This window comes from Rhizomucor pusillus (assembly GCF_041956525.1).
Source record: "Rhizomucor pusillus strain CBS 183.67 unplaced genomic scaffold VTP01scaffold_1, whole genome shotgun sequence".
Taxonomy (NCBI): domain Eukaryota; kingdom Fungi; phylum Mucoromycota; class Mucoromycetes; order Mucorales; family Lichtheimiaceae; genus Rhizomucor; species Rhizomucor pusillus.
In genome coordinates this window covers 1,754,632-1,779,444 of record NW_027192143.1, presented here as the reverse complement: position 1 = coordinate 1,779,444, position 24,813 = coordinate 1,754,632, and the positions used below count along the sequence as shown (strand labels likewise).

The 24,813-nt window shown below is 44.5% G+C and overlaps 13 protein-coding genes across 13 annotated transcripts; 7 read left to right on the top strand and 6 right to left on the bottom strand.

The window, feature by feature from the left end:
* Positions 1–48: 48 nt before the first annotated feature.
* Positions 49–1,053, bottom strand: VTP01DRAFT_769 (uncharacterized protein; the record flags this gene model as incomplete). The annotated part of the gene is made up of 3 exons (XM_069386728.1): positions 49–72; positions 156–197; positions 262–1,053. The coding sequence occupies 3 exons, from the start codon at positions 1,051–1,053 to the stop codon at positions 49–51; spliced, it is 858 nt and encodes a 285-aa protein (XP_069245189.1).
* A 176-nt stretch (positions 1,054–1,229) lies between these two features.
* Positions 1,230–3,102, bottom strand: VTP01DRAFT_768 (uncharacterized protein; the record flags this gene model as incomplete). The annotated part of the gene is made up of 10 exons (XM_069386717.1): positions 1,230–1,494; positions 1,562–1,638; positions 1,695–1,835; positions 1,910–2,031; positions 2,088–2,178; positions 2,231–2,267; positions 2,329–2,597; positions 2,667–2,698; positions 2,767–2,936; positions 3,002–3,102. The coding sequence occupies 10 exons, from the start codon at positions 3,100–3,102 to the stop codon at positions 1,230–1,232; spliced, it is 1,305 nt and encodes a 434-aa protein (XP_069245188.1).
* A 1,154-nt stretch (positions 3,103–4,256) lies between these two features.
* On the top strand, positions 4,257–7,484 carry VTP01DRAFT_767 (uncharacterized protein; the record flags this gene model as incomplete). Its single annotated transcript, XM_069386706.1, has 10 exons — positions 4,257–4,326; positions 4,393–4,831; positions 4,924–5,318; positions 5,380–5,397; positions 5,464–5,761; positions 5,817–5,932; positions 5,988–6,035; positions 6,114–6,314; positions 6,390–6,537; positions 6,605–7,484. The coding sequence occupies 10 exons, from the start codon at positions 4,257–4,259 to the stop codon at positions 7,482–7,484; spliced, it is 2,613 nt and encodes an 870-aa protein (XP_069245187.1).
* A 271-nt stretch (positions 7,485–7,755) lies between these two features.
* VTP01DRAFT_766 (uncharacterized protein) lies at positions 7,756–8,546 on the bottom strand (the record flags this gene model as incomplete). Its single annotated transcript, XM_069386695.1, has 2 exons — positions 7,756–8,229; positions 8,295–8,546. 2 exons carry the CDS (start codon positions 8,544–8,546, stop codon positions 7,756–7,758), a joined length of 726 nt encoding a protein of 241 aa, XP_069245186.1.
* A 227-nt stretch (positions 8,547–8,773) lies between these two features.
* Positions 8,774–9,803, bottom strand: VTP01DRAFT_765 (uncharacterized protein; the record flags this gene model as incomplete). Its single annotated transcript, XM_069386684.1, has 2 exons — positions 8,774–9,681; positions 9,746–9,803. 2 exons carry the CDS (start codon positions 9,801–9,803, stop codon positions 8,774–8,776), a joined length of 966 nt encoding a protein of 321 aa, XP_069245185.1.
* A 698-nt stretch (positions 9,804–10,501) lies between these two features.
* On the top strand, positions 10,502–13,401 carry VTP01DRAFT_764 (uncharacterized protein; the record flags this gene model as incomplete). Its single annotated transcript, XM_069386673.1, has 9 exons — positions 10,502–11,059; positions 11,137–11,364; positions 11,433–11,534; positions 11,594–11,762; positions 11,818–12,435; positions 12,498–12,619; positions 12,690–12,891; positions 12,955–13,092; positions 13,157–13,401. 9 exons carry the CDS (start codon positions 10,502–10,504, stop codon positions 13,399–13,401), a joined length of 2,382 nt encoding a protein of 793 aa, XP_069245184.1.
* Positions 13,402–13,690: 289 nt separating this feature from the next.
* VTP01DRAFT_763 (uncharacterized protein) lies at positions 13,691–15,247 on the top strand (the record flags this gene model as incomplete). Its single annotated transcript, XM_069386662.1, has 3 exons — positions 13,691–14,779; positions 14,836–14,940; positions 15,011–15,247. 3 exons carry the CDS (start codon positions 13,691–13,693, stop codon positions 15,245–15,247), a joined length of 1,431 nt encoding a protein of 476 aa, XP_069245183.1.
* Positions 15,248–15,673: 426 nt separating this feature from the next.
* Positions 15,674–17,527, top strand: VTP01DRAFT_762 (uncharacterized protein; the record flags this gene model as incomplete). Its single annotated transcript, XM_069386651.1, has 1 exon — positions 15,674–17,527. The coding sequence occupies one exon, from the start codon at positions 15,674–15,676 to the stop codon at positions 17,525–17,527; it is 1,854 nt and encodes a 617-aa protein (XP_069245182.1).
* Positions 17,528–17,724: 197 nt separating this feature from the next.
* VTP01DRAFT_761 (mitochondrial 37S ribosomal protein mS35) lies at positions 17,725–18,495 on the top strand (the record flags this gene model as incomplete). The annotated part of the gene is made up of 3 exons (XM_069386640.1): positions 17,725–17,962; positions 18,035–18,321; positions 18,382–18,495. The coding sequence occupies 3 exons, from the start codon at positions 17,725–17,727 to the stop codon at positions 18,493–18,495; spliced, it is 639 nt and encodes a 212-aa protein (XP_069245181.1).
* A 78-nt stretch (positions 18,496–18,573) lies between these two features.
* Positions 18,574–19,574, bottom strand: VTP01DRAFT_760 (uncharacterized protein; the record flags this gene model as incomplete). Its single annotated transcript, XM_069386629.1, has 3 exons — positions 18,574–18,916; positions 18,993–19,308; positions 19,370–19,574. 3 exons carry the CDS (start codon positions 19,572–19,574, stop codon positions 18,574–18,576), a joined length of 864 nt encoding a protein of 287 aa, XP_069245180.1.
* Positions 19,575–20,098: 524 nt separating this feature from the next.
* On the bottom strand, positions 20,099–20,541 carry VTP01DRAFT_759 (40S ribosomal eS21 domain-containing protein; the record flags this gene model as incomplete). The annotated part of the gene is made up of 3 exons (XM_069386617.1): positions 20,099–20,130; positions 20,192–20,370; positions 20,441–20,541. The coding sequence occupies 3 exons, from the start codon at positions 20,539–20,541 to the stop codon at positions 20,099–20,101; spliced, it is 312 nt and encodes a 103-aa protein (XP_069245179.1).
* A 746-nt stretch (positions 20,542–21,287) lies between these two features.
* VTP01DRAFT_758 (uncharacterized protein) lies at positions 21,288–23,382 on the top strand (the record flags this gene model as incomplete). The annotated part of the gene is made up of 7 exons (XM_069386606.1): positions 21,288–21,326; positions 21,398–21,499; positions 21,567–21,735; positions 21,795–21,955; positions 22,030–22,158; positions 22,211–22,514; positions 22,580–23,382. 7 exons carry the CDS (start codon positions 21,288–21,290, stop codon positions 23,380–23,382), a joined length of 1,707 nt encoding a protein of 568 aa, XP_069245178.1.
* A 531-nt stretch (positions 23,383–23,913) lies between these two features.
* VTP01DRAFT_757 (uncharacterized protein) lies at positions 23,914–24,496 on the top strand (the record flags this gene model as incomplete). Its single annotated transcript, XM_069386595.1, has 2 exons — positions 23,914–24,063; positions 24,140–24,496. The coding sequence occupies 2 exons, from the start codon at positions 23,914–23,916 to the stop codon at positions 24,494–24,496; spliced, it is 507 nt and encodes a 168-aa protein (XP_069245177.1).
* Positions 24,497–24,813: the final 317 nt, after the last annotated feature.

The following is a 24,813-nucleotide window of genomic DNA, read 5'->3' as shown; positions in this document are numbered from 1 at the left end:
TGTTTACGCTTGGCATGGCTGGCTCGAACGTCAGGGGTATTGGATGATTCAAGACCGTTTAACGTCGTATACCTTTTTGTTCACATAGATCCGTAAGAAATCGGGTTAGTGGCTGCGGCGTCGTAACTTATATATATTCTGCATGTTCTTCTTACCGGCAACGATGACGATGCAATTTTCTTCCTAGAAAAGACTCGCTACACAAATCCTAGTGTAAGCGCACGTGCAGACAGCGGCCGATCCACGCCCATCTATACTTGCCTTAATCTGGGGTGCGCGTAGAAAGATAATCAAGATAACGACAACGAACACGAATGAGAGAAAAGAGGATGAACCACCATGAGGACTAGCCAACATTCGTCCCTGGCTATCGACTGATGTCTTGCTCTCGCCACCCTCTAACGTCGGCGACACATCCTCTTGTGTTCGATCGTACCAGGGTAGCATCCCTATCGCCTCAACGGCTTTGTTCAACGTTTCATCTATAGTCTCATCATAGCTCTCGGTTGCTGGTTCCGGTGTATCTACGAGCGTTGCATCATTTTCCCCTTCGTTCCAGCCATTTTCAGCATTTGCATCAGGTCTGGGCTGCGGTGCAGGCACGACCCTATTATCGGTTTCCTCTTCCTCTCTCCATCGATTCTCGGATATCGCACCTAATGGCTGCTTCGTAATCAGTTCCTCCTCTTCCAGTGTTGTTTCAACTGGCGGCTTAATCGGAGGAGGAGGGAGTCCAGAAATGCCCTCGCCTTGTTGTGGGACTCGCTGCTGGTCTCCAACGCCAGTATCAATTGTGATTTTTTGATCGTCAGCATTATTCGCATCGACCCAGTCTTCATCGTCCATATTTTGCTCTTCGTCCCTGAAAGTTTCCTCTTCATCGCCCGCGGGCTCCTCGCCAATGTCTTCGCCAATCTCTTCTGGACTCTGTGGCTCAAGATTCACAATGAGCTCGCCATCGTCTGCGTGCTCATCGTCGTCTTCGATGGCATATATCTTTTGCATATATGTAAGCATTACGCCTAGTGCGAGATACAGCAGCCGCCTAAGCATCGTGGCTGATAAACTCAAACTTGTTAAGAGAATGTGATGGGAAAAAAGGACGAATATTTTCTGTCAACGTGTGATACAGACCCGTCAATGGGAAACTTTCAAGCAGACATGCATATGTTCTTCCTCTCCTTGTTGAAAATCCATGCTTTCTCATGTTGCTTTATTTTCCTCTTTTATTATTTGCCCATGTTCTTGGATATCATAGCAATCATGTTATTGCCGACAATTGTACTTTCCGAGAATCTATCCTTAAAGAATTCGGCAGTTTCTGTGAAGCGCTTCTGATAAGCTTCCATACTGCCCAGACTAACAACTTCGGCCCAACCACGTGCGCAAGTTACAAATTCCATATCATCCGGTCGAATCTCTTTGCGGTAGAGTGCTGCCATGATAGCTTCTTCTAGCATGGCAGGGCTTCGGAACAGATACTCGGTGATACCCCTTTGAGATGCATGTTAGTAACGTCGTTGCGCTATTCCTGTCGTTTCTTCTTTTCTTGACATCTTACATCCACAGTCGAAACAACGGCGTCTGACAGACCATATGCTCATACGGATTCAGTCGCAAAGTGTACCAACAGTCGACCTACATGGATATAAGTTCAAATTGATACGTAAATTTGAAATTCTTATTAGGTATACCATTGCCAGCAGTGACAAGTGCGAATTAGGAGTACGTTGTTCCTTTGGCATCTTTGACAGAGAGAATTCGTCCAGGATATCGTCCGACAACAAGATCGGTACATGGTCCTTTTGTAACCCACCAAACACAAAGTCGCCAGCCTTAGTAAAGAAAATAGGAACGAATCAATTCTCTGCTATGCGGTGAAAAAAATTTGTAGTATCACGTCGAATACCCTTTTTATCCGTGACCGAAACTCTTCCTCTTTCTCTTGAATCATTAACTTGAATAGATCAGCTACAGATCGCGCATATTGGGCAGTTTGGATCTTGGCGATAGGATTCATAAGAGCAAGACCTGTTCAAAGACAAGTGAGCAAAGATAATGATATATACCATTTTAAGGACGGGTACCTGCATATACGTGCCATTTGTTGCTAATGATACGTAGAGCGACATTGACTTTGACATTTTCGATACCACCAACAAAGTGGGGAACGAGCCACTATACTCAAATTGAATACATAAGTCTAGAACTTGCATCACATGTTACATACTGGAAATTGATTGTTGGCTTTCCATGCGCTTCCCATACTATGCGTAGTCGTTAATCCATCCGTTGACATAGATGACCTGGGAAGGAGCAAAAAGTCACCTCAAAAATGCAGCGTGAGTAACGGCCTGAGTGTCGGCAGTAATACGATCATGTTCTTCGGCTGATAAGTGGACAAAGTTGGACTCGAAACACGATAATATTCTGAGAACCAACTGATATTTCTCTTCTGTTGCACGCTGCTTGATCACTACAAGTGGTTGATTCTTTGGATCGACGCCAGGACCATGCATAGAATGGCATGAGACAATGTGCACATCGGACGGAAGGTACTTTTCAAGCGCTGCTATTTCCGGCTGCTTGACAGATGTCTGATAATGTGCAAAATGAGTCATTCAGCCCTGATGGAATTGCAAATATATACAGTTTAAATACTTTACCTGTCCACCTACAATAGCGCCCATCTTTGTAGCTGCAGTAATCTCACTTCGTATGAGAACAGTCGCCCCAAAAAGTTCATGCAACAAAAGCAGGATTTACCTGGTCCAAAGGTACGGACTACCGATTCAATGTGTTCAGCTTCCACGGCGTACATGATCCAGTCGCACCGTCGAGATATGTGGAATCCATCAGGTAGCACGTTTATTCCTGTATCTTGAAAGTCCTCTTTAAGCTTTTCGTACTTTTCAGGAAGATCGCAGACATTGACCCTGCAACACAAACACAAATCCTTCAGTGATCAAATCACGATCTCCTTGTTGGAAAATATACTTGCTTCTTCCAGCCTGCCTTTGACAGTCTTTGGGCATAAAAGCGACCCATACCACCGGCACCAATAATGCCGAGCTCAATCGTTTCCTTTTCAATATCTGTCATGTTGTCTACGCGAGGACAGATTCTGAAGGTGTCACAGACGTCTGGCTTGCCTCCCAAATTCGGACAGAAAAGGGGACGCTCAAGTTTCTGCTAGTGTCCCATAAGTTTGTCAAACGGGAAAGATAAGACTTTGTGATCAATGGGTCTGCAATATGCTTGATATTGCATGGTTTATATAATTTAATACGCTTTAATCATTGACATCCAAATCCTAAAAATGCCTCTTGATCGTAACTTTTCATTTCATAGTTTCTACCATTTGGTTGCCACAGGTGCGAGCAGCGAAGATTACATTACATCAGAATAACAGATATAAATAATTCAGCTCTGCATATATAAATAAAGCTCTCTGATAAGCAAAAAGAGCGTGTAATTGTCAGCAAATGCTGCCAGCCTACATTAGGAAATAAGTATATTATCTGATGGTGACGAATATGCTACGTTATGTATGCGGTAGATGATGATGTGTTGTGTAAACGATATAGTAACTTTGTAAAAATAGTGAGTGCATGCTGCAAATCGCAGGTAACATGACAACGCCTGGATTTGGTCTTTTGGAATCCTTCCCAGTTTGCTGCCAAGAGCGCGCGCCACAGTCTGTGGAAGGACAGGAATTGGCTTCTCATCAGCCACATTTTCAATGTTCGCAATCCTCGTAACAAGCACGGCAATTGTATGTACGGTCTATCCATGCGATAATCATACGCTATATATGCTCTAAGCCATAGATAAAATTTTATCAATTACCTTGCCGTATGATCCAAGACGAATGGTTTCCAGACACGGACAAGTTTCGAAGTGGCACGCGAGCGTAGAAAGACAGGATGTTTCGGAAGCGGATGGAGGTTTAATCATCCGGCATGGTCATGTTTCTATGTTGTTATCGTTTTGACTCTTGGCATACAGCTCGTTCTTACTGGAGCACTGTTTTCTAGATGATCAGTGCCATTGTTGTCAAACCGGTCGTTTTCCCGGCGTTCGCACTGAAAGCTCCAGCTGCGTTCGAAACATGCTGAGCGGAAAGGGCGTGGCGACAGAGAGTTACACAAAGAGACCTTGTGGCCCACCACATTTTCACTTACCGGGGATAAGTTCCTGAGAACCCAACGACAAGAATAGCAACAACATCCCCTTTTCTTTCCATTTGTATACACATGTTCAAGTCCTGGTGGGTATGGCTTCTATGCCTCACCACATTATATCTATATCTCCCATGCATCTATGGTAATTATAATCCGATCATGTACCAATTGAGCCGAAATACTCAATGATTGGAATTGCTGTTGATAGCCCACAGTGTAAATAATCGAAAACTTGAGCGGATTGAGCCATTGAACGCAGTCAGTCTCGATATAGCACCACGGCCAGAGGCATTCTTTGAAAAGCGAAGTCTGACAGCGAATCCAGCCTATGTGCCAAAGTCGCCGAAGGCGATCGAGTACGACGACATTTTGCGATTGAGTCTCACAGCTTACAACCAGACATTCCACCTGCACTTGCATCCCAACACCGATCTCTTCCACCCTAACGCCGTTGTCAATTACGGCGGCTACGAAGAAAGAATCAGGCCGCAGGATTACCGTGTGTACCGCGGCCTCGTTATTGATTCGGCATATTCTGACGATCGTTGGAAAGAAGATCAAGCTGGTGTCTGGAGAGATGAGCTCACTGCTGAACATGAGCCTGGTGTTCTAGGATGGGCACGCATAATCGTCCGCCACGATATTAGGTAACTGGAAGAAAATGGGTTTTAGCTGGGCTGGGGTGGACAGAGAGAGATCAAAGTTTTCGCTCACATTAAATCGGCGGTCCCGACAACAGGCATGATTTAGAATATCCCATTTTTGAAGGTTCCTTTGAAGTGTATGGTGATATCCATCACGTAAAAGTAACGCAGAATTACAAGCGCGTGAAGCGATCGGATGATGCAGATTTGCAAGATCATCACCAAAATACGCACATGGTTATTTATCGTGATTCGGATACCAAAATCGTCCAGCTTGAAAAGCGAGCCGAGCACAATGTCGAACCCGCATCCGAGTGTGGTTTTGATCGCTTGCTCTACAGAGAAATGCCATCCACCGCTTCTTTTGGACACCGTGGTGCGATGTCTAGCTATTTTGGGGGCATATCTCAAAGTCAGTTGTTTGGCTCAATTGGATCCCATTCGCTTCTTAGCAAGCGTGCACCCGAAGGGTGCCCCACCTCCACCAAAAGTAGGTGGAAATACGATTGTGATAACTGCAATTTGCATTTTATTAACTCCAAATTTTCTAGTTAATTACATGGGTGCCGGTAAGTCACATTCCTCTAAAACTCGAATGTATTACCAGATATTGATCACAGTGCAAATGAAATAAGCTGCCGATTGTACCTACACAAAGTATTATCAATCAGCGACGAATGCACGGACGCAGATCATCCAAGATTGGAACTCGGCGTCTGCGGTTTATCAACGAACATTCAATGTACAGCTAGGACTGATCAATATAACGATCATGCCTGAGACTTGCCCCACGACTGCTTCCTCAAGCGCTCCTTGGAACCAAGGTTGTTCCACGAGCTATACCGTCTCGGATCGTCTCAGCGATTTTAGTCGATGGAGAGGTTCTCTCGGTGATGATGGAGCAGGATTGTGGCATTTAATGACAAGCTGCGCGTATGTTTGCTTAGAATGAAGATATCAGTAACAATTGCTTAATGTCTATGTATAGATCTGGTATCGAGGTCGGTGTGGCGTGGCTGGGCAAACTATGCGACAAGGAAGCCACGGCACAAACAACTAGTGGGCAGACCCAGTATGTTTCCGGAACAGGCTTGTCATCCATCAGTAAGTTCCAGATGATATCTGCATAAAACTGAATAGCCAACTCAAGATTATGTAGTTAGAGACGAGTGGAAGGTCGTGGCTCACGAGATTGGCCATAACTTTGGTAAGTCCAGAGACTTTTTTCCCGGCATCGGCATCACTGCTGCAAGTAAGATGAATTGACAGCAAAGAAAAACATTAGGCGCCATTCATGATTGCACATCAGACACGTGCCCGTGCAGCGGATCATGCAACCAATGCTGTCCGCTGAGCTCCACTCAATGTGATGCTGGTGGTACTTACATCATGAATCCATCCAGCAACGTTTCAACAAACGACTTTAGTCCATGCACAATCAAGATGATTTGTGATAACTTTCCTAACCTAGGTACCTGTCTTGAAGGTAATTATATCAAAGAAAGCAGTAAAGCGACCTTACAAACTGATTAAAAATCAATTCTGTTTCCGTACATGGCAGATCCTGGCAGCAGAACTATCAAGACATTGCAGATGTGCGGCAACGGCATCAAAGAAGAAGGAGAGGATTGTGATCCAGGAGGACAAAACAGTACCTCTAACTGCTGTGACCCTAAAACTTGTAAATATATTAACAATGCAAAATGCGAGTATGTAGTACAAACTATTCAGAGGTAGAATGCAGATTCGAGGTATCTAATCCACACCTTTTCCTAGCGATTCCACGGATTTGTGCTGCAGTAACTGCCAGTATCGACCTGCAAACTACACATGCCGTCCAGCTTTATCAGAATGTGATGTCGCCGAGGTATGCTCCGGCAACTCTGGCGACTGTCCAAGCGATTCTTTCAAGTCGGACGGAAGTTCTTGTGGAAACGGACTCTACTGTGCATCAGGCCAATGTACATCACGGGACCTCCAGTGCCGTCAACGTGGATCTGTAATGAATGTTACCCGCGCATGCGGAGCCATCGACGGCTGCCAACTGGCATGCGATAATCCAAAAGGGTTTGGCTGTATCCTATTCAACGGCAACTTTTTGGATGGCACTCCATGCGGCGTCGGTGGTGCTTGCAAGGGCGGTTCGTGCAGTCTGGATAATTTTGGAACGAACGCAAAGAACTGGATCAACGATCATTTGTACATTGTTATCCCTGTGGCTGCCGTTGTCGGCCTGTTGCTGCTCTGCTGCATCAGCCGATGCTTCTTGTATGGCTGCTGCGGATACGGTGGATATAGAACTGTTAACAAAGGCGGCTACGTGATCACCACGGCGCCTCAGCAACCATACACCGCGTACCCTCCGCCGTACACTCCTCAGCCCTACTATGCACCTCCACCAGCACCACCACCACACACTGGCGGCACCGCCCCTGGCCACTGGGTAGATCCTTCGCGGTACAATGGTACTAGTCCTGCGCAACCAAGCGCGGCTTATGCGCCTGGGCCTGGTCAGGTGCGCGAAGCCTATGAAATGAACTCTCCAGAAACCTGGAGGTCGCACAGCGTATCGCCAGCTCCGCGAGACGGAAGCAACAATAATGGCAATATATCCGGCCGTGTACGACGGTTCGAAGAGCAGATGGGAACGCATTAGGCCTCTTCCTCGTTTTTGTACAATTTGACATCTTGTATACCATAGCCCCACTCCCCAAAGTCATCACTGCAAGTATGCAAAGAAATCCCAAAACAAGCAATTCAAGCCTTTTACTTCATCTGTAATGTCCATATACGGAATGAGCACTGTTCATTCTCCATTTTTCTATAGATTCTATGGTACATTTGTGCTGCGTGTTATGTTGAGAGTAAGGAGGAGGGTGGGGAGTGATATTAGAGTGTCAAAAGAAGAGATGTTGTTCGTACTGTATTTACTGAGACTCCGCAACAACGCCAACTTGAGCGGGACGCAAGACACGGCCCTTAAGTGTATAGCCAAGCTTTTGAACGTTGAAGATAGTTCCTGCTTCCTTGCCAGGGATAGCAGTCTGGAAAAGTGCTTGATGCTTGTTAGGATCAAAGGCCTCGCCTTCAGGGTTGTGCTGCTCGACACCGTGGCGTTTTAATGTTTTGATCAACTCGGTCTCGGTCATGGAGACGCCGGTGTAAAGGTTAGTGATGTGGTCGACAAGCTTTTCAGCGTCTTTGGCGAGTTCCGACTTCAGCGCAGCATCTTTGTTGCGCAAACCTTCTGGAACGGATGACAACGCCAAACCCAAGATATCCACAGTATCCAACAAGTCCTTTGCGAACTTTTGAATAGCGTATTCTTGAGCCGTCGCAATTTCCTTTCGTGTACGCTCGCGAAGGTTCTCTTGATCAGCAAGACAGCGAATGTAGGCGTCCTGTCAAATCCTTAAGCATACATGTCGTCCATCGCACACTCTCTGAAAGAAGTATAGCTCTGTACCTGCAGCTCTGCGATCTTCTTGTCCTTTTCGGTCAATTGCTTCTTCAAGTCGTCGCCTTCTTCCGATTTAGCGGCCTGCTGCTGTTGCTCTTTTTGCTGCTCTTCGGCGGCTTTTGGCTGCTCTTCTTCCTTTGGCTTTTCACCATTCTCGGTGGCGTAAGCACGTCGCAAGGGAACATAAGTCGAGCGAGTGAAGGTGTAAGCAGATCGTCGAACAGAGTTGGTCGCTGCAGTGCGGACAGTTGACAGCATTGTGTGGTAAGTGTAAAGAAGAGAGCTAAAAGTTCGCACCTCGAAAAAAATTCTTCAAATAGCGGGGCTGCTTCCCTGTCTTGATTTGCTTTCAATCAAGTGTTAATTTGCAACGGTATCAAAATGATAAGAAAGGAATACATGAGGCGAGTGAGTAGGTGGAGAATGGGGAGGAAGGATAGGTTGAGAGACTGTGTATTATGGTTAAGAGAGAAAAAATGTATATGCTAGCGATTGAAAGTTGAAGATGTTCGGTTGCCGGGTGATGTGTTCGAACCGTTCATTGGCAGATTAGAAACCGGCGTCGTCCCGGTGTTTACTATCGCCTGCAATCGCTCGATTTCCTTTTGTACTTCCGGTACATAGCGTCGTAATACTTCGTTGTACATGGTCTTGGTCTGCTCGTAATCGCTCTTCATTTTGTTTATTTGCAAATCCTTTGCTTTCAGTTGCTGCAGTTGCGCCTGTAGTACTGAACGTAACCGCTGGATCTCAGGTTCCAATTCTCGTGTCTTCTGCTGCCAAGCAAGCATTTCTCGATACATCTGGAGCAGTTTCTCTTCTGTACCCCTTCTGCCGGCTGTGATCCGATTGCATTTAACTTCAGATTCTTCTTTCTCTTGTTGGAGCTTTGCAATATCTATCTTGAGCTGGTTGTTTTCAGCTAGTAACTTTTCGCCGTGTAATCTTTCTAATCTCATATTTTCAATGTTCTTCAACGCCCGATTCAGTTGTTCATTTTCTGCTTTCAGTCTCGTGTTTTCAGCCTTTAATGCTGCGTTTTCCTTTGTCTGACCAAGCAGTTGCTCGGTTAATACTTTTGGCTTCTCTCGCTCTGCGTTCAGCTGCGTCTCTAATGTTTCCACCTTGTATTCAAAATCTACACGTAGACGTCGTTCCTCTTTGAGAAAGTTCTCCAATTCGTCATAGTTTTTGCTTGCTGTTTTGAGGTAGCTGGTATACACTTTGATTTCTTCTTGCAGGTGTGCTATCTGTTCTTTGTCTCTCTCTGCGTCGCTTTTAAGCTCTTTCACTGCTTTTGCTGCTGATTTCATAAACTCTCGATAATCTGGTTCTGCGCTTGCATCTTTCGCTCGTTCGTCAAAGGCTTCAAGTAAATCGACTTCGTCTATTCCTTCACATTTGACGTCAGCTCTTATGTTCTTATGTACTCCTTCAATGTTAGATCGAATACTTGCGATGTGAATTGGATGGGCTTTTCTGCATGGCCCTGACTGAATGTGAACTTGAAGACATGTTTGAATTTTTATCACAAAGGGAACGGGCAATGCATTGGAAAGTGGTTGTGTGACCCTACGGCCGAATTTGACATCCGGTTGAGTTGAACATCTTTGTAGATTCTAGTTATGCAGCAACATAACCGCAGTGAGGTAAGCAATATACAACATACTGCTCTATAAATTACATTTTCGAATACATCTTGGTTTCATAGTAAAAACAGTTCCATTCATCAACGCTGCCTATTACCTTGGATTACAATAACTCTATAGTCGAAACTGTTGATTCTGTGAGCAAATCTAACCTGAAAATTCTACCTTTTGCGGTGGGGACTAAAGACCAGAGTTACGTTTACATGTGGACGTCCATCAATATAGCCAGAGATACAGCATGGACTATTCGAGACCAATAACTACTATGCGCTATGCAAAGCACGCATATTGCATGAGTTAGAATAGTCCTCAATGTGATCTTTGTGCTGCAAATATTCGAGATAGCGCAGAAGCCGCCTATGGTTTCTATTTAGCATATGCATACAAACGAGGACAAGTTTTGGGATATAATATAAGAGGATAGCTAGCTGGGGATGACTTGGAGGCTTTCATACAGTCTGTTCAGTGAACAAAATCCAGCAATCATGCGGAAAGAACTCAGCCACCAAAAGCTGAGAAGTCCCATTTTTGCCCCAAGAGGTCTTTTTTCTCAACGTCCTGGAAATGGAGCACAGGCACAGGCCAGGAAAGCTGCATCAGTCCAACAAACCCTTTAAATCACGACATGCAACCAAAGGTGCTTTAAAGGAAAAATCCAAAGGCAAAGTCAACCGAGCGTCTATAAAGCAGGGCGGCGGCAAGATCCTTAACAAGAACGATCGTCGACATGCAGCCAAAATGGAGCAGCAAAAGAAGCGACAGGAACTTATGCGAGTCAATCGATTATTTGAAGGACGTCACGGTGCACCAAAAATTGTGCCTGTTTTATCGCTTTGTCCCGATACGGATGCAGCAACGGCTATCGCAGCCTTGTATCAGTCTCTCGGACAGGAACCGCCTGTGAATCCAGATGAGCCATCCACACTCAATGTTGAACGATTCAAGCAAAAGCTCCGGCTTTTACCGCTTCGACGTAACTTTATTGATGTTTTGGATGCTTTCAAGGTCGCCGATATGGCTATCCTCTTGATGTCTGCCGATGTCGAAGTAGATCAATTCGGTATCAACTGCCTGCTCGGTGTCCTCAATCAGGGACTAGTCACTGTTGCACCCGTCGTACAGGTATATACATCAAATACCCCCAGATGAACAACGTGGTTTAAAAAAAGATCCTTGCTGACAATACGATATCTACACAGCATATGGACAGAGTCGCTCCCAAGATGCAAGCCAGCGTGAAGAAATCGCTTATTGCCTTCACCCAGCAATTCTTTCCTGAAGAAGAGCATTTGTTTTCCCTTGATAACGATACAGAATCGATGAATGTACTTCGATTCTTGACAGCACAGCGACCAAAGCCACTCGCATGGCGAGACTCCCACCCTTACATGCTTGCCGATGAAGTTGATTATGTCCCTACCAATGGAGTAAGTTGCTTTTTTCCCCCAATTGACGATTGTTGAGAACTCAGAAAGTTAAATTCAAATTTGACTAGGACGTTGGCACTTTGAAAGTTACTGGATATGCTCGTGGCAACCCTTTCAATGCAAACAGATTAGTGCATTTACAAAACTTTGGTGATTTTCAGCTCGAACAGGTAAATTCCAGTGTAGTCTGATAAAGTTTACAGAGAAGACTCACAGTATGTGAGGATAGATTACCTCTGCTCCTTTGCTTGGAGAAAGAATGAATGATATGGAAGAGGATGTGCAGGTCATAGATACCCCCAACGAAGAACAAGATGATCTGGTTGCTGAAAACGAACCAGACTTTATGGAGAATGAGCAGACTTGGCCTACTGAAGAAGAATTGGCTGAAGCTGAAGGTAAATTTAGATGGAACTGTAGCTCAATGCAGGTTTGATTTACAGTATCCTGTAGAACGTATGCGTGCAATGGATAGAGAAATGGACGATGATACAAAGACTGCAGACGGTAAAACTGTGAAACGAGTACCAAAGGGTACTTCCACCTATCAGGCCGCATGGATCGTCGATTCTGAGGACGAGGATTACAGTGAAGAGGATGATGATGAGGATGAGATGGATATGGCGGTCGACGGAGGAGACGATGACATGGTCGAACCTGCAGATGCTGGTTCTTCTTCTCGATTCGATGAAGAATACGAAGAAGTAGAGCTCGAAAGCAAGGACAAATACGAAGACGAATTGGACCCTGAAGAAGAACAGCGGCAATACGAAGAATACATGAAGAATCGACAGAAGGAATATCAAGATCACACAGAGTTTCCTGATGAAATCGATACACCCATGGATCAGCCGGCACGAGTCCGTTTTGCTCGTTATCGTGGTTTACAGTCCTTCAGAACTTCTCCTTGGGATCCCTACGAGAACTTGCCAGTGGATTACGCACGAATTTTCCAATTCGAAAACTTTAAACGCACAAAGAGCCGTGTGTTGACCCAGGCTATTGTTGGAAACGTAAAGCCTGGATCGCGTATTACACTCTGGATTAAGGATGTACCGAAGGGTGCCTATGGTACGCTTTCTTTTATTTGCAATTGAATTGCTGCGTCTTTTATCTAACGTAAAACATTGTAGACGCTTTCCAAAAGGACCGACCATACATCGTCTTTGGTCTTCTTCAATACGAGCACAAAATGTCACTGCTTAATTTCCAGATACAGCGTGACAATGCCTATGAAGATATCGTAAAGTCCAAGGTAAAGGAAAAATCACGTTGCAAGAGTTCAATTCGGTAATACTTGAATCCTGATTCGTATCATTCGACAGGATCCCATGGTTCTTCATGTCGGTTTCCGTCGGTACGCTGTACGGCCGCTCTATTCTCAAAATACAAGCAAGAGCTCAAATCATGTCCATAAGTATGAGCGCTTCATACACATTGGCAAATCCTACATTGCCACCATCTATGGTCCTGTTGTATTTGGCAAAGTTCCTTGCATGTTTTACAAAGAAACAGATAATGTCAATGGTGAGTCAACCGCTGACAATGCTCTTTTATCTATGCAATGGATACTAATGGAAACGTTTCTAGAACCGATCCTGGTCTCTACAGGTGTATTCGTCAACACAGATGTAACTAGAATCATTGCAAAACGTATTATCCTCAGCGGCCATCCATTCAAGATCCACAAACGTTCTGCCGTTATCCGATACATGTTCTTCAACCCAGGTAATAATTCCAAGTTTTTCTTCTCGTTTTTCCAAACTTACATTACTCACGTTTCCGTTTGCAGAGGATATCAATTACTTCAAACCTGTACAATTGACGACCAAATATGGCCGTGTGGGTCACATTCGAGAATCACTGGGTACACATGGCTACATGAAGTGTATATTTGATGGTCCTATCACTCAGCAGGATACTGTACTGATGAACCTGTACAAGCGCGTATATCCCAAGTGGAATACTGAGCTTTGGAAGGGAGGACTGGACAACACAACATACATTAGCAATTCTGACAAGATCATTATGGACTAAAGAACTCATTTAGAACCTTTGTATTTGCATTTTTGAACATAAAACTCTACTTCGAAATTCCTGCTTTTGCTCGTTGCACACGAAATTTCTATTCAGCGCGTAGCGACGCAACCGTGAGCCAAAAAAGCTTCTTCTTGCTCTCCCAAACCATAACTTTGAAAGGTGCCTACCAAAGAAGTTCCCGAGTAATTTGCTTTTGCATCTCGTTAACATTTCGATCCGTTTTTGCATAACTCTTTCGCTGGACAGGCACGGAGATGCTCCTACAGGCACTGACAAAGACATTGGCATGAGTTCGACTCGATTCACTTTTACCAACCTCTGCATCTTGGCTACACTGCTGCGCGTCATACTCTTGCTGTACGGCGAGTGGCAGGATGCGAATCTAACCGTAAAATATACCGACGTTGACTACGTGGTCTTCACCGATGCCGCGCGACATGTCACTCAAGGCGCTTCGCCTTACGACAGAGCGACGTACAGATACACCCCACTTTTGGCGATAATTCTTACACCTAATATTTATTTATTTCGATCGTTCGGCAAATGCCTCTTTGCGCTAGCAGACTTGGTTGTTGGCTACCTCATACATCGCATCCTTGTGCTCCGGGGTATGCCGACACGTCAAGCATTGTGGCTCGATGCATTGTGGCTAATCAATCCAATGGTGGCAAATATCTCGACTCGCGGCAACGCTGAATCTTTGTTGGGAGTCATGGTACTCGGAACGCTATATCTTTTCCTTACACGCCGATTTTACCAGGCTTGTGTGTTGTTTGGTCTGTCAGTACATTTCAAGATCTACCCAATAATCTATGCAGCACCACTGTTACTGCTGTTGGATAGTCGGTACGGCAGCCCTTTTGAATTTACCAACTTTATATGGACCTATCAACGCACACGACTCTACTTGTTGGAACGCTATCTACCTGAAAATGGCAGCACCTTTGAGATTCACGAAAATTCGCCATCGCAGCCTGCGCCGTCACTCACTTTGAAGCAAAAATGTCGCTCTACGCTTCGACAATGCGCGCTATTCTTTACACCGACTCGAATCCTCTTCGGTCTCGTAAGCGGATTGACGTTTTTCGCCCTGTCCGCAAGTATGTACCGAATATACGGCGATGAATTTCTGGAACATACGTATCTCTATCACGTTACGCGCAAGGACCATCGGCATAATTTCTCTGTTTGGTTTTATCAGATGTATCTTGGATTTGATGCTCCTATTGCTGGGCGTATCATGGGCTTGTTGGCATTCGTGCCGCAGCTGGCACTGGTCGCCGTCGCTGGCATTGTTTTTGCAAAGGATATCTTTTTCGCATGCTTCATTCAAACATTCCTCTTTGTCACCTTCAATAAGGTTTGCACCTCTCAGGTATGTGACGATAAGACTCTATAAAAATGCTTGAAATAACGATGAAGACACTGTAGTATTTCATGTGGTATATCTGCCTATTTCCATTGATATTACCCTCGACTACCATCCAACTACGATGGAAAGGGTTGGCACTGATTCTAGCGTGGGTTGCTAGCCAGGTAACACCGTAATGACAGGTTTTACAAAGAAATGAGAATTGAAATCCGATGTTGGGTCCATATTCCATAGGGGTTGTGGCTGCAATTTGCATATCAGCTTGAATTCCTGGGCGAAAACACGTTCATACGGATATGGGCATCCAGCTTAGCATTCTTCATCTCTAATTGCTGGATAGTCATCGAACTCGTCCTACACCACCAATTCGAATATATTTACAGCAATACTGGGCGTATTCGATGGGTATGGGGAATGGGCGACCCAGGACCGATGGTGAAAAGGGGCATCAGCAGCAGATCAATACATTGATGTCTCATCGTTTTATAGCACGCTAGACAAAAAGGCAACCAATATGCAAGCATTGTAGATATGTGTCTTGTTTATCTTGTTAATCATCCAAATAATGGTAAAATTTGCGTTAAAGCCTGTAATCTGTCTGCAAGGGAAAATAGAACCAACCTGTTGGTTATAATAAGGAGTCTACCCTCTTAAGGGCAATAAAGCACGTCCGATCGACGTCTGCTATTGGCCTACTCCCTTTTTTCATATTTTGTTTATTCATGTCTGTTAGCATGCTCTCATACCAAAAAGGAGCATTACTGCGATCGTAAGCTTATGTGTTAGCTCCTCTTTGCTTTTCACAAACAAGGTAGATTACAACTGGGAAATCCTTTTGTTTCATCCCTTTTACATTCCTTTTGTTTTCAAAAGACAGTTACTTGATGAAAACACGCCATGGCTTACTATCTACACTCTAAAGTAGCAAAACGGCAAGTCGATGATTCAGCAAGAGCATACGCTCGTTTGGACGAAGAAAACCAAGAAGAAGACGAAGAACAGCATAAGCATTTATGGAGCTCAGGAAAAACGACGGAGCATTCTGTATTGACAGGTGTCAGAAAAAGTGGTCCGAAATTAGATTTGACCATTGAAGGACATAGCACGCGACAACTTTCGGCCGGTCAGCAAGTGGATGGGTGTATCTACGTGGATACGACAGGGATTCCCGAGACAACAAAGGTGCAGGTCGTTTGTACGCAAGTGTATATATATGGAATCGCCCAGGTCTGCGGTGATGAACCAGGGCAGCCTCTGAAAGGCGGTCTCTTCGACTACAAGAAGAACGTCAAGCTCCTTTCGTCCGCCATCAAGATCGTACGACGTCCAACATCAAAAATTACGGACCCGAGTAGTAGCATCAACAAACAACTAAGCTTTCTGCCTACAAAGGAGACTTTTCATCGATCGATAATATATGAGAATGCTGCTAACTCCACCGACAAACGCGCAGAAAAGGAAAACAATCGCAGAAGCTGGTACGAAAATGCCTCCAAATACTTTGTTATAGATGAGGTGCAATCCCAATCTTCGGGAATGGACAAGGACGTAGAAGCAAAAGTACAGCGGGATAAGCTGATCCAGCGCAAAGTACATCGAGTTGTTTCCTCGAACCTGGAATACGGAACGGAGCGCTTGAAATCATCCGAGAAGGAGCAGATCATGAATATTCAAGATGATGCACGTTACACTTTGGATATCGACACTTTGCACCGAGTTCGTTTTTCCATTACCATATCTAACAAGAGGTCGCTACCTGGATCGTTCGAGCATCCACACTTTCAAATCAGGTATAGAGCGGTAGCCGTCATGATATACACAGCGAGCGATGATCCGAATAGGATATTCTTGCAATACATTGCAGTCCCACTTGCCTTCGCGCCTTCATATACAGCAGCAGAGTGCTTGCCCGATAAACAGCCGCATCAAGTGTCTGCCTGGATTACAAGTAGACGTCTAGACCGCTGGCTGCTTTCTACTCAGAAAGAATATACAATGACAAATTTGGAGGGAGAACAAGAACAAGATCATCTTTACAGCTGGATCACTCGACTGCTAGCGTACTATTGCTCGAAATCCGGGCGACTGTCACGTATTCCGTATGTCTCTTGCACGCTACAGCTTAAACATCAGGTTGTTGAACCAGGTGTTTCTGTGCCGCTTGTGCTTCACCTTGAACAACATGGCATGTTGGCCACTTCAGCTACTGTGCATATCAAGCTCATTCGTCAAGTTTTCATGACGTACAGCGTAGGGGAACTCGTGGATACCAGTGTTGTGTCAGTCTCCAAGTCGACAGTAGATCTAACCGACCTGGATGGCAAAATATCCTGTAATGATACCGATGACAGGTCTCCAGCAGACTCTGCTTTGGATATGAACATTGCTACCAAAGACGGCAAATCTGCGGCCAAAGATAACAGCCATCCGGCTTTCCGTTACTTGCCTGGCACCATAAAGATAGACCTGTCGCAGGTCTTCCGAGTGCCTCTGGATTCTGCTTGGGCGACTACTCCAGAAATGACACGAGGCACGTTCGAAGTGGCCTTTGAACTCCAGGTCAAGGTACTTGTAACCATAGATACTACTTATTCGAGTGATCCCGGGCGTATCATCGCCAGTGAGAAAGTCTTGTCAGCAACTGCTCAAGATAAGACTTTGCACGATAATGTGCAAGGCAACAATTCTTATTGCTTGAAACCAGCCGCGCTGCCCTTGATTATTGGCAAAACATCGACGACTGGTGTCTAGTACAATACTCTGCGTATAATGTTAGGGATAATAACAGTAATAATACCTAGTATGATAGTTTGATAAATTTTTCAATTATGAAAGTAAGTGAAAGATCATTGGGAATTAATCGTAGGCAGCTTCGGCAATTGAAACCAGGGCAGGCAACCGTCGCCACAAATTTAACATTTTTTGTCTACTATTTTTCTGTTGACAGAATGGCCAGCCATTTCCTAGCTGTGTTCCGAGCAACAGGCCGCCGAACCTTCTCAACCACTGCTGTCAACGCTGCTCGATCGGGCGGTCGACGAAGAGCACAGCGGAAATATGACATTGACAGCATGGAAAAGTTCAACTTCGACGATCAGACATCGCTCGGTCACGACTTGTTTGAAAATATTCGCACCGTTCGACAGTACCTTCGAAAGACCGAGTTTGAACTTCCAAAGTTAAACTGTAAGCTGCTATTGCACGAGAAACTGTAGCGGCGAACATCGCAGCGTCATTGACATATGTCTTGTTCCTTAGCTTTTGCTAAACCATTCGAGCCTCCGGCCGAAAACCAAATCCTAAAGTTCAAGTCACACACGTACTTGGGTGAAGGACATCCTGTGGAACGCAAAGTTGTTCTTTCTGTCAAAGTGAATGACCTGAAATTGAACGATACCGAACGACACAAACTTTTACTTCTTTGTGGACCGCGATACAATGTCAACACCGACGAGTTGACCCTGTCAAGCGAAAAATTCCCTCTTCGAAAACAAAACAAAAAGTATCTGCGCGACTTGCTGGACAAGCTATTGACGGAGGCAAAGGTGAGTCGATGGATATTGGAACGATGTAAGAGAAGCATAACTTGACGAACTTGGTTCTAGGATGCCAAGGATACGTTTGCCGATGTACCTCTCAACTTACCACAGCCAAAGAAGAAGTTGGAATTTCCAAAAGAATGGATTCGTGCACCTCAACCGCAACAGAAAGAACAATGATTCTTCCACATTCACACCACTGTACAGATAGAAAGACCCAGAAAGACGTAGAAAAAATATATACTACATTGCTTTTATTTAACAACCTGACTCTATGGTAATGCCTGGCTTGGGTTTTCTATCGGAACCTAAGACGCCAAAGTGGCCTTCGACACCTCCGCGGTAAGGTTCATCAAAGGCAGAGAAGTAAAGGACGTCAATGTGTCGCTGTTTGGCTTTGCACAATACGTCGTGCAAATACTTGTTCTCGTTTTGGACAGCAGCGACGGAGCTTTCAAAGTTGCCTCCATCAGAAGGCCATCCTGTCTCGGAAATTTTGACAGGTTTACCCTGGGATACACCGACGACTTGATCGTAGTGAGACATTAGAGTGTCTGCGGCGTTGTCGATGGTGACTCCTTCCCAGTAAGGGAATGCATTCCTACAGTGAACATACGGTGGATAAGCAAAAGCAGCTTTTAGGATGCGTCTCGCTTTGTAGAAATATAATAACTTACATCATCAAAAAGTCAAGCTGTTCCACGACGACACTTGGAAACTTGTAATATACATCGGCGGTGGCTACCTTGATTCCATGGGGAGCAACCAGCTCTTTAACTTGCTTGATGTAGTTGGCAAGCGATTGCGGATCCGTGTCTCCGCGATAAAGCACTTCAGAGCCAACAATTAGACCATCCACGTTACTAACATCATTGTTTGCCAAAATATTCTTGAGAGCATTCATTTCCTTGTCAAAAGTGTCAGGTCTGTCGATCCACATGCCCAAATAAATGCGCATTCCGAGATCTTGGGTAGCTTGAAGCGCTAGACTAGCTGTTGAAAGCAATACTTGTCAGCTTCAAACTAATTTTTACGCGTTACTTTGCGTCGTCACCTTGGTTGCAGACCGACAAGGTAAACGTGCGCACACGGTTGGTGTAGGGCTTGAGGACATTGAAGTCGCTCTTCAAGGAGTCAACAGTAGGGCAACTATTCTCATTGATACCATAATTGAGACCATAGAAGGTCTGTGCATTCGCAAGCTGGAAAAAGCCGAGTGCACCAACAGCAGCAATCAAAGAGCCGATATGCAGCTTCATTCTTCCAAGATGGAAAGAGAAAGAAAGACACCATATTCCTAACATTCTCCTGTATCCTTTTTATACGAGAAACTCACTTATCTCTAGGCGATCGGTTTCAGCTATGTCTCAGCATCTCGGTCCGCTATTCCCTCTTGGCAAATCCGCCTGAGGAGATTTTCCATGGAAACGTGAAAGAAAAACCCTTGCAAACACGGCAAGAGGTCTGTGCGCAACAATTGAAACGCACAAATATTTAGCCATTTGCTGATTTTGCTTTGTGCCAACTAAGCATGCGCTAGGACAGGTGCAACCAGCAACCTTCGCATGGATCATCCAGAAAGCTATATACATACTTCTCTGTCCTTTTCATCTGAAACGTTTCCAGCATCGTGTCCGTAGATGATAACAGTAAGTGTCACGATCTTCTGAGACGTGTTTTCCAGGCACGACACATGCATCATCTGCATTCGATATTTCCGTCAAACCATTGTCTGCTATTCACAAATTGACAAGAACTTTTTATTGTAACTCATCAAATTGACTTATTGCTGGTAGGAGAAGACGTTCTTCAAGTCTAAAAAATTAAAGTCAGCGTTTGAGGTAACTTTTGCCACCTTGTGATTTAAAACACTTACAGCCGTCTTCCTGGGCCAAGCGGTTGAGGGAGTCATCAGCCTCGGCTTCGCGACGGACAAAACCGCAGAGAGCGTAGGTGCTGAAGGTGTTGGTAAGGCGGCCCTCGGCGTCAACATCGCCAACGTTGATTTGGACAGAGGCGTGGTCCTTGGCAGTGATGAGGCGGTTGGTAGCAGAGCTGTATAATTTTCTCCTCTGTTAAAAACCGAACAGCCGTATTTTTCACATACAACGCATTGGATACTTGCCACTTGCGGGGGACGTAGAGGTCAACGAATTTGCCTTCAGAGTTCTCCATGTCGAAACCGAGTTTGAAAAGAAGAGAGCGTACAAAATTTTCCTCTTGCATCCAACAAAATAGCACCTAGCACTAAGCCACGGAAAATGGACATTTTTTACGAACCGACTTCATGGCATCAGTGCTGCAGTAGTTGCTCTACGTGCTAGTCACTTTGCAAGATAAAGCATTGAATCAAGCTTTATTTGCTCTAAAAGCTGCAATTTTGAATTGGCTAGAGGGTACATTAAGGAGATCCTCTGTTTCGAGACTGTAGGAGTAGATTGACATACTAGTTTCATGATTCTCCTGCCGTTTCTTTGTATCGTAGCAGCTTTGTTAGTATTGCGCACAGCATATCATCCTTAAAGCCAGAGTTCACTTTTCAAGCCTGCTTCTGAATATGAACTCAAACTTCAAAATTCTCGATACTACATGAGCAAGGAATAGCTATTCGTCTTAATATTATCTTTTGAGAGCTGGTGTCGACAGATTACTGAGAGGAACGTTTTTGTTCATCTATATAAGAGATTGTAGCTGTTCGTTTAGATATTTATATAAAAAATCTGCTCAGGGTTTAAATACTGTTTTAAGGATCATTTCTTTAACAAGCTCTTCAAATATTGCATTATCAAACTCTCGCAGATCAAGCGGTCCTGAACTGCCCAATGGGGCGGGGTTACAATAAGGGCAGCACAGTTGCATGTTCAAAGTGACGAAGTCCAACTGCTTTGTCGCTCTCACACAACCCAGTCTTCACTGAACCAGGCAAACGGAGCATCTTCAAGACGTTACTGTGAGGTTCTTCATTTCCGAGAATGAATCAAAGTCGGATTGATTTGCTGAAAATTACTCAGGTACAAAAGCACATTGTGTTTCAAGGAGAGGCAAGACCGTAATGTCGTTCACTCACCTGATAAAACCACAGGTCTTAGACGTTCAGCTCGAAAAGGGAAAAGAGATACTTACAGGCACTCTTCACTTGACGGTGCACAATATAATATTCAACCATCCGGACGGTGAACTATGGGTATACTTTATACAAGAAAATAGCGACAAAAGCTATATTGTTAATAGTCTCCCAACATTTTGCATAGATACCATATCCTATCCTGCACACAGTCGAACGACGACCGCCATCACTCCAAACTGGACGTCATCCTCTCTTTATCAAATGTCGTGATTTTCTCATTATCACGTTATCAATGCTGAAGGAAGGCGAAGCACAGGATGTTTTTGAAAGCATACAAAACTTGACATGCGTCAGTAAGTGTACTTTACATCCAGAAATATCATACACAGTATGCTTACAAAATTGCCTAAAGGCTCCACGGAACAACTTTATGCTTACAGCTATCAGCCCGAAAAGCCATTCACAGCAAATGACGGCTGGAAAATATATGATCCATTGCAAGAATACGAACGCATGGGCGTTGGAGTCAAATCAGACAGCTGGCGATTTACAACAATTAACCGCGACTACACGGTACGTAAAGAGCACCGGAATGTTTACAGAAGGGAGACATCCTTTGACAGTGAAATACTTGCATATCGTAACAGTACTCCCCAACGTATCCTCGTACACTGGTGGTACCTTCCAAGATAAGTGACAATGTTTTGAATTACGCTGCCAAATATCGAAGCAAAGCACGTATACCCGTTTTGTCGTACTTGCATTGGTACAACAAGGTACATTATGCATGGATATTTTACGAGGACCCAATTAACAAGAAAGTTGCAGGCCACCATCACGAGGAGTAGCCAGCCTATGGTCGGATTCAAACAGGCAAGATCGATCCAAGATGAGAAACTGATAGAAGCAGCATTTGCATCCAATGTGCCCGTGATTCCAGAAGGACAAGTTGTTTATGGATCTACTGCGGCAAATCTAATCGTGGACGCACGGCCCATGGCAAATGCAGTGAGCAATGTTGCACGAGGCGCTGGAACGGAGAATATGGAGAACTATCGTAATTGCAAGAAGACGTATATTGCAATTGATAACATCCACGTCATGAGAGATAGTCTTGCCAAAATGTGCGAAGGTACGAAAGAAATTCCAATATCGGTTAGGAGACTAGATCGTTGAACCCGATTTTTTGGTCTGCAGCGATGCAAGGTGCCGATACTGGTGGGCAAATTAGTCGGCTAGGACTTCAGCGTTCAAATTGGCTGCGACACATTGCAACTTTGCTGGAGGGCACGCAAACGATCGTGAAAAATGTGCATGTATATAATTCACACGTACTTGTTCACTGTTCCGACGGCTGGGACCGCACGGCGCAACTTGTTTCGCTCAGCGAGCTTTGCTTGGACCCTTTCTACAGAACTTTCCGAGGTTTTCAGATTCTCATCGAGAAAGAATGGATATCTTTTGGACACAAATTTGCTGACCGCTGTGGGCATCTCTCGAACGAGAAGTATTTTGTGAATCTTGTACATACAGGCAATGCGGCTACCAACACGATCAAGGATATGCAAAATAAGTTTTATAAATCCAACTATTATCAACGAGAAACAAGTCCCGTGTTCCACCAATTTCTTGATTGTGTATACCAACTACTGCTACAATATCCCACGCGATTCGAATTCAACGAACGGATGCTGGTAGAACTTCACTATCACGTCTATTCTTGCCAATTTGGCACATTCCTATTCAACTGCGAAGCGGAGCGCACACTCAACCATCCACAGGACAAGACATACAGCATCTGGGACTACTTCAACACATACAAGGACGAGTTTACGAACGAGATGTATGATCCTAAAAAGGATCAGGACTTAGTGGATGACGGCGGAGTGCTCTTCCCCGATAGCCGCAAACTTAAATACTGGTCTGGGCTGTTTAACAGAAAAGAAGAAGAAGTGAATGAGCCCATCACTTATGGAGTATTGAACGACAGTAACTCATGATCACTCGATTGTATTTTTTTCATCACGTTCAAAAGAACAGAAAGGGCATTTTGGCGTTTGGCGAGTTTTTGCATGCGTAAAGCCTTTCTCTTTCCTTCAATCATCTGCGGAAACTGGATCTAACAGTCCAAAGTGTTTCATAATTTTTACATCGCTGTACAAAGTCAAAAGCTTATCGATGAATAAGGTGTATTTGTTTACATGGCAACATTGAGCGCATGTGATTTCAAAATGGCTCCAGAATACAATACTTTTAGTGGAGGATTAACATGATTCTTTTCAGACCTATTGAAGCGTTCAAAAGACTACGGACAACCCCATATGTCTAGTCACAATCGACTTTGCGGGCTTAACGACAAACTATACCCACATCAAAAACCTAATTATCGAATATCCAAATCTTAAGTGGATCGCGATGGACACGTTCGCGGAAAGCAACAATCTGCGAACTTTTCATTCCAAGGACCTTCTGTCTGACCGTTCACTATTAGAAAAATTTGAACGTGGGGTAAAACCAGTTCAAAGATCAAAATGAACCAATTTGCTATATCATATATCACTAAAGAATATCCTCGCCTCCGCTTTATCATTAGGCGCCATCCTGGCTCTCTGTTCCAGTTCACCAAGCCTACGTCCTTGATCTTGATACTCGCCGTTTGCGGCTTAAATATCGCAATGAACGCATGTCCTATCGACAGTGAATCCAAGAATTTTCTGTCGCTGTGATTGATCACACCTGGCAACTTATTCCTTTAAGAGACTATTGGTCAATCCGGTGTTCTCATCAACGGAAAATCTGGTCGATCCTCTGACACGCGGCGGTCTAGATCTAACAAGCATCGTCCGTAAGGAATTTAGGCGCAGTCTTCGTCCATGGCGAGACTTGCCCAAACTCTTATACTCGAGGATCCACTACAACCTGGAAGGATTTCTGGCGGCTGACAATTCCGCATCATACAAGAAACATTCTATACCGACAGTTACATGGAAAGCTACCTTGCAGACAACGTCTGCACCAACTTATGCCCCATCGTTTTCCCTCGCTACAATGCCCGTTCTGTCACCAGCCGGAGTCCCCAGAACACTTCCCGCTTTCATGCTGCTTGAAGTCTGAACTATGGTCTCATGTTTGCCGCCAATTTTTAGAAAATCCACATACTCTTGTCCCCCGCGACATTTTACAAGTTCGCATTGAAACGAAATAGTCGAAGTTGAGTGACTTAATGATTTGAGCACTCTGGAGATGCCGTAGTTCCCTCAATTTCTTTTAGCAATAGCAGCATAAATATTTCACACCCATCTGGATCTTCCTTTTTCTTTCTATCCTTTCCTATTGGTTCAACCCAATCATCTAAACAGAGAAGTACAATATCCCACTTCTTGTATAGATTTGACTTATCCATTTTAGCCGATTCCGTAAATAAATCAGCT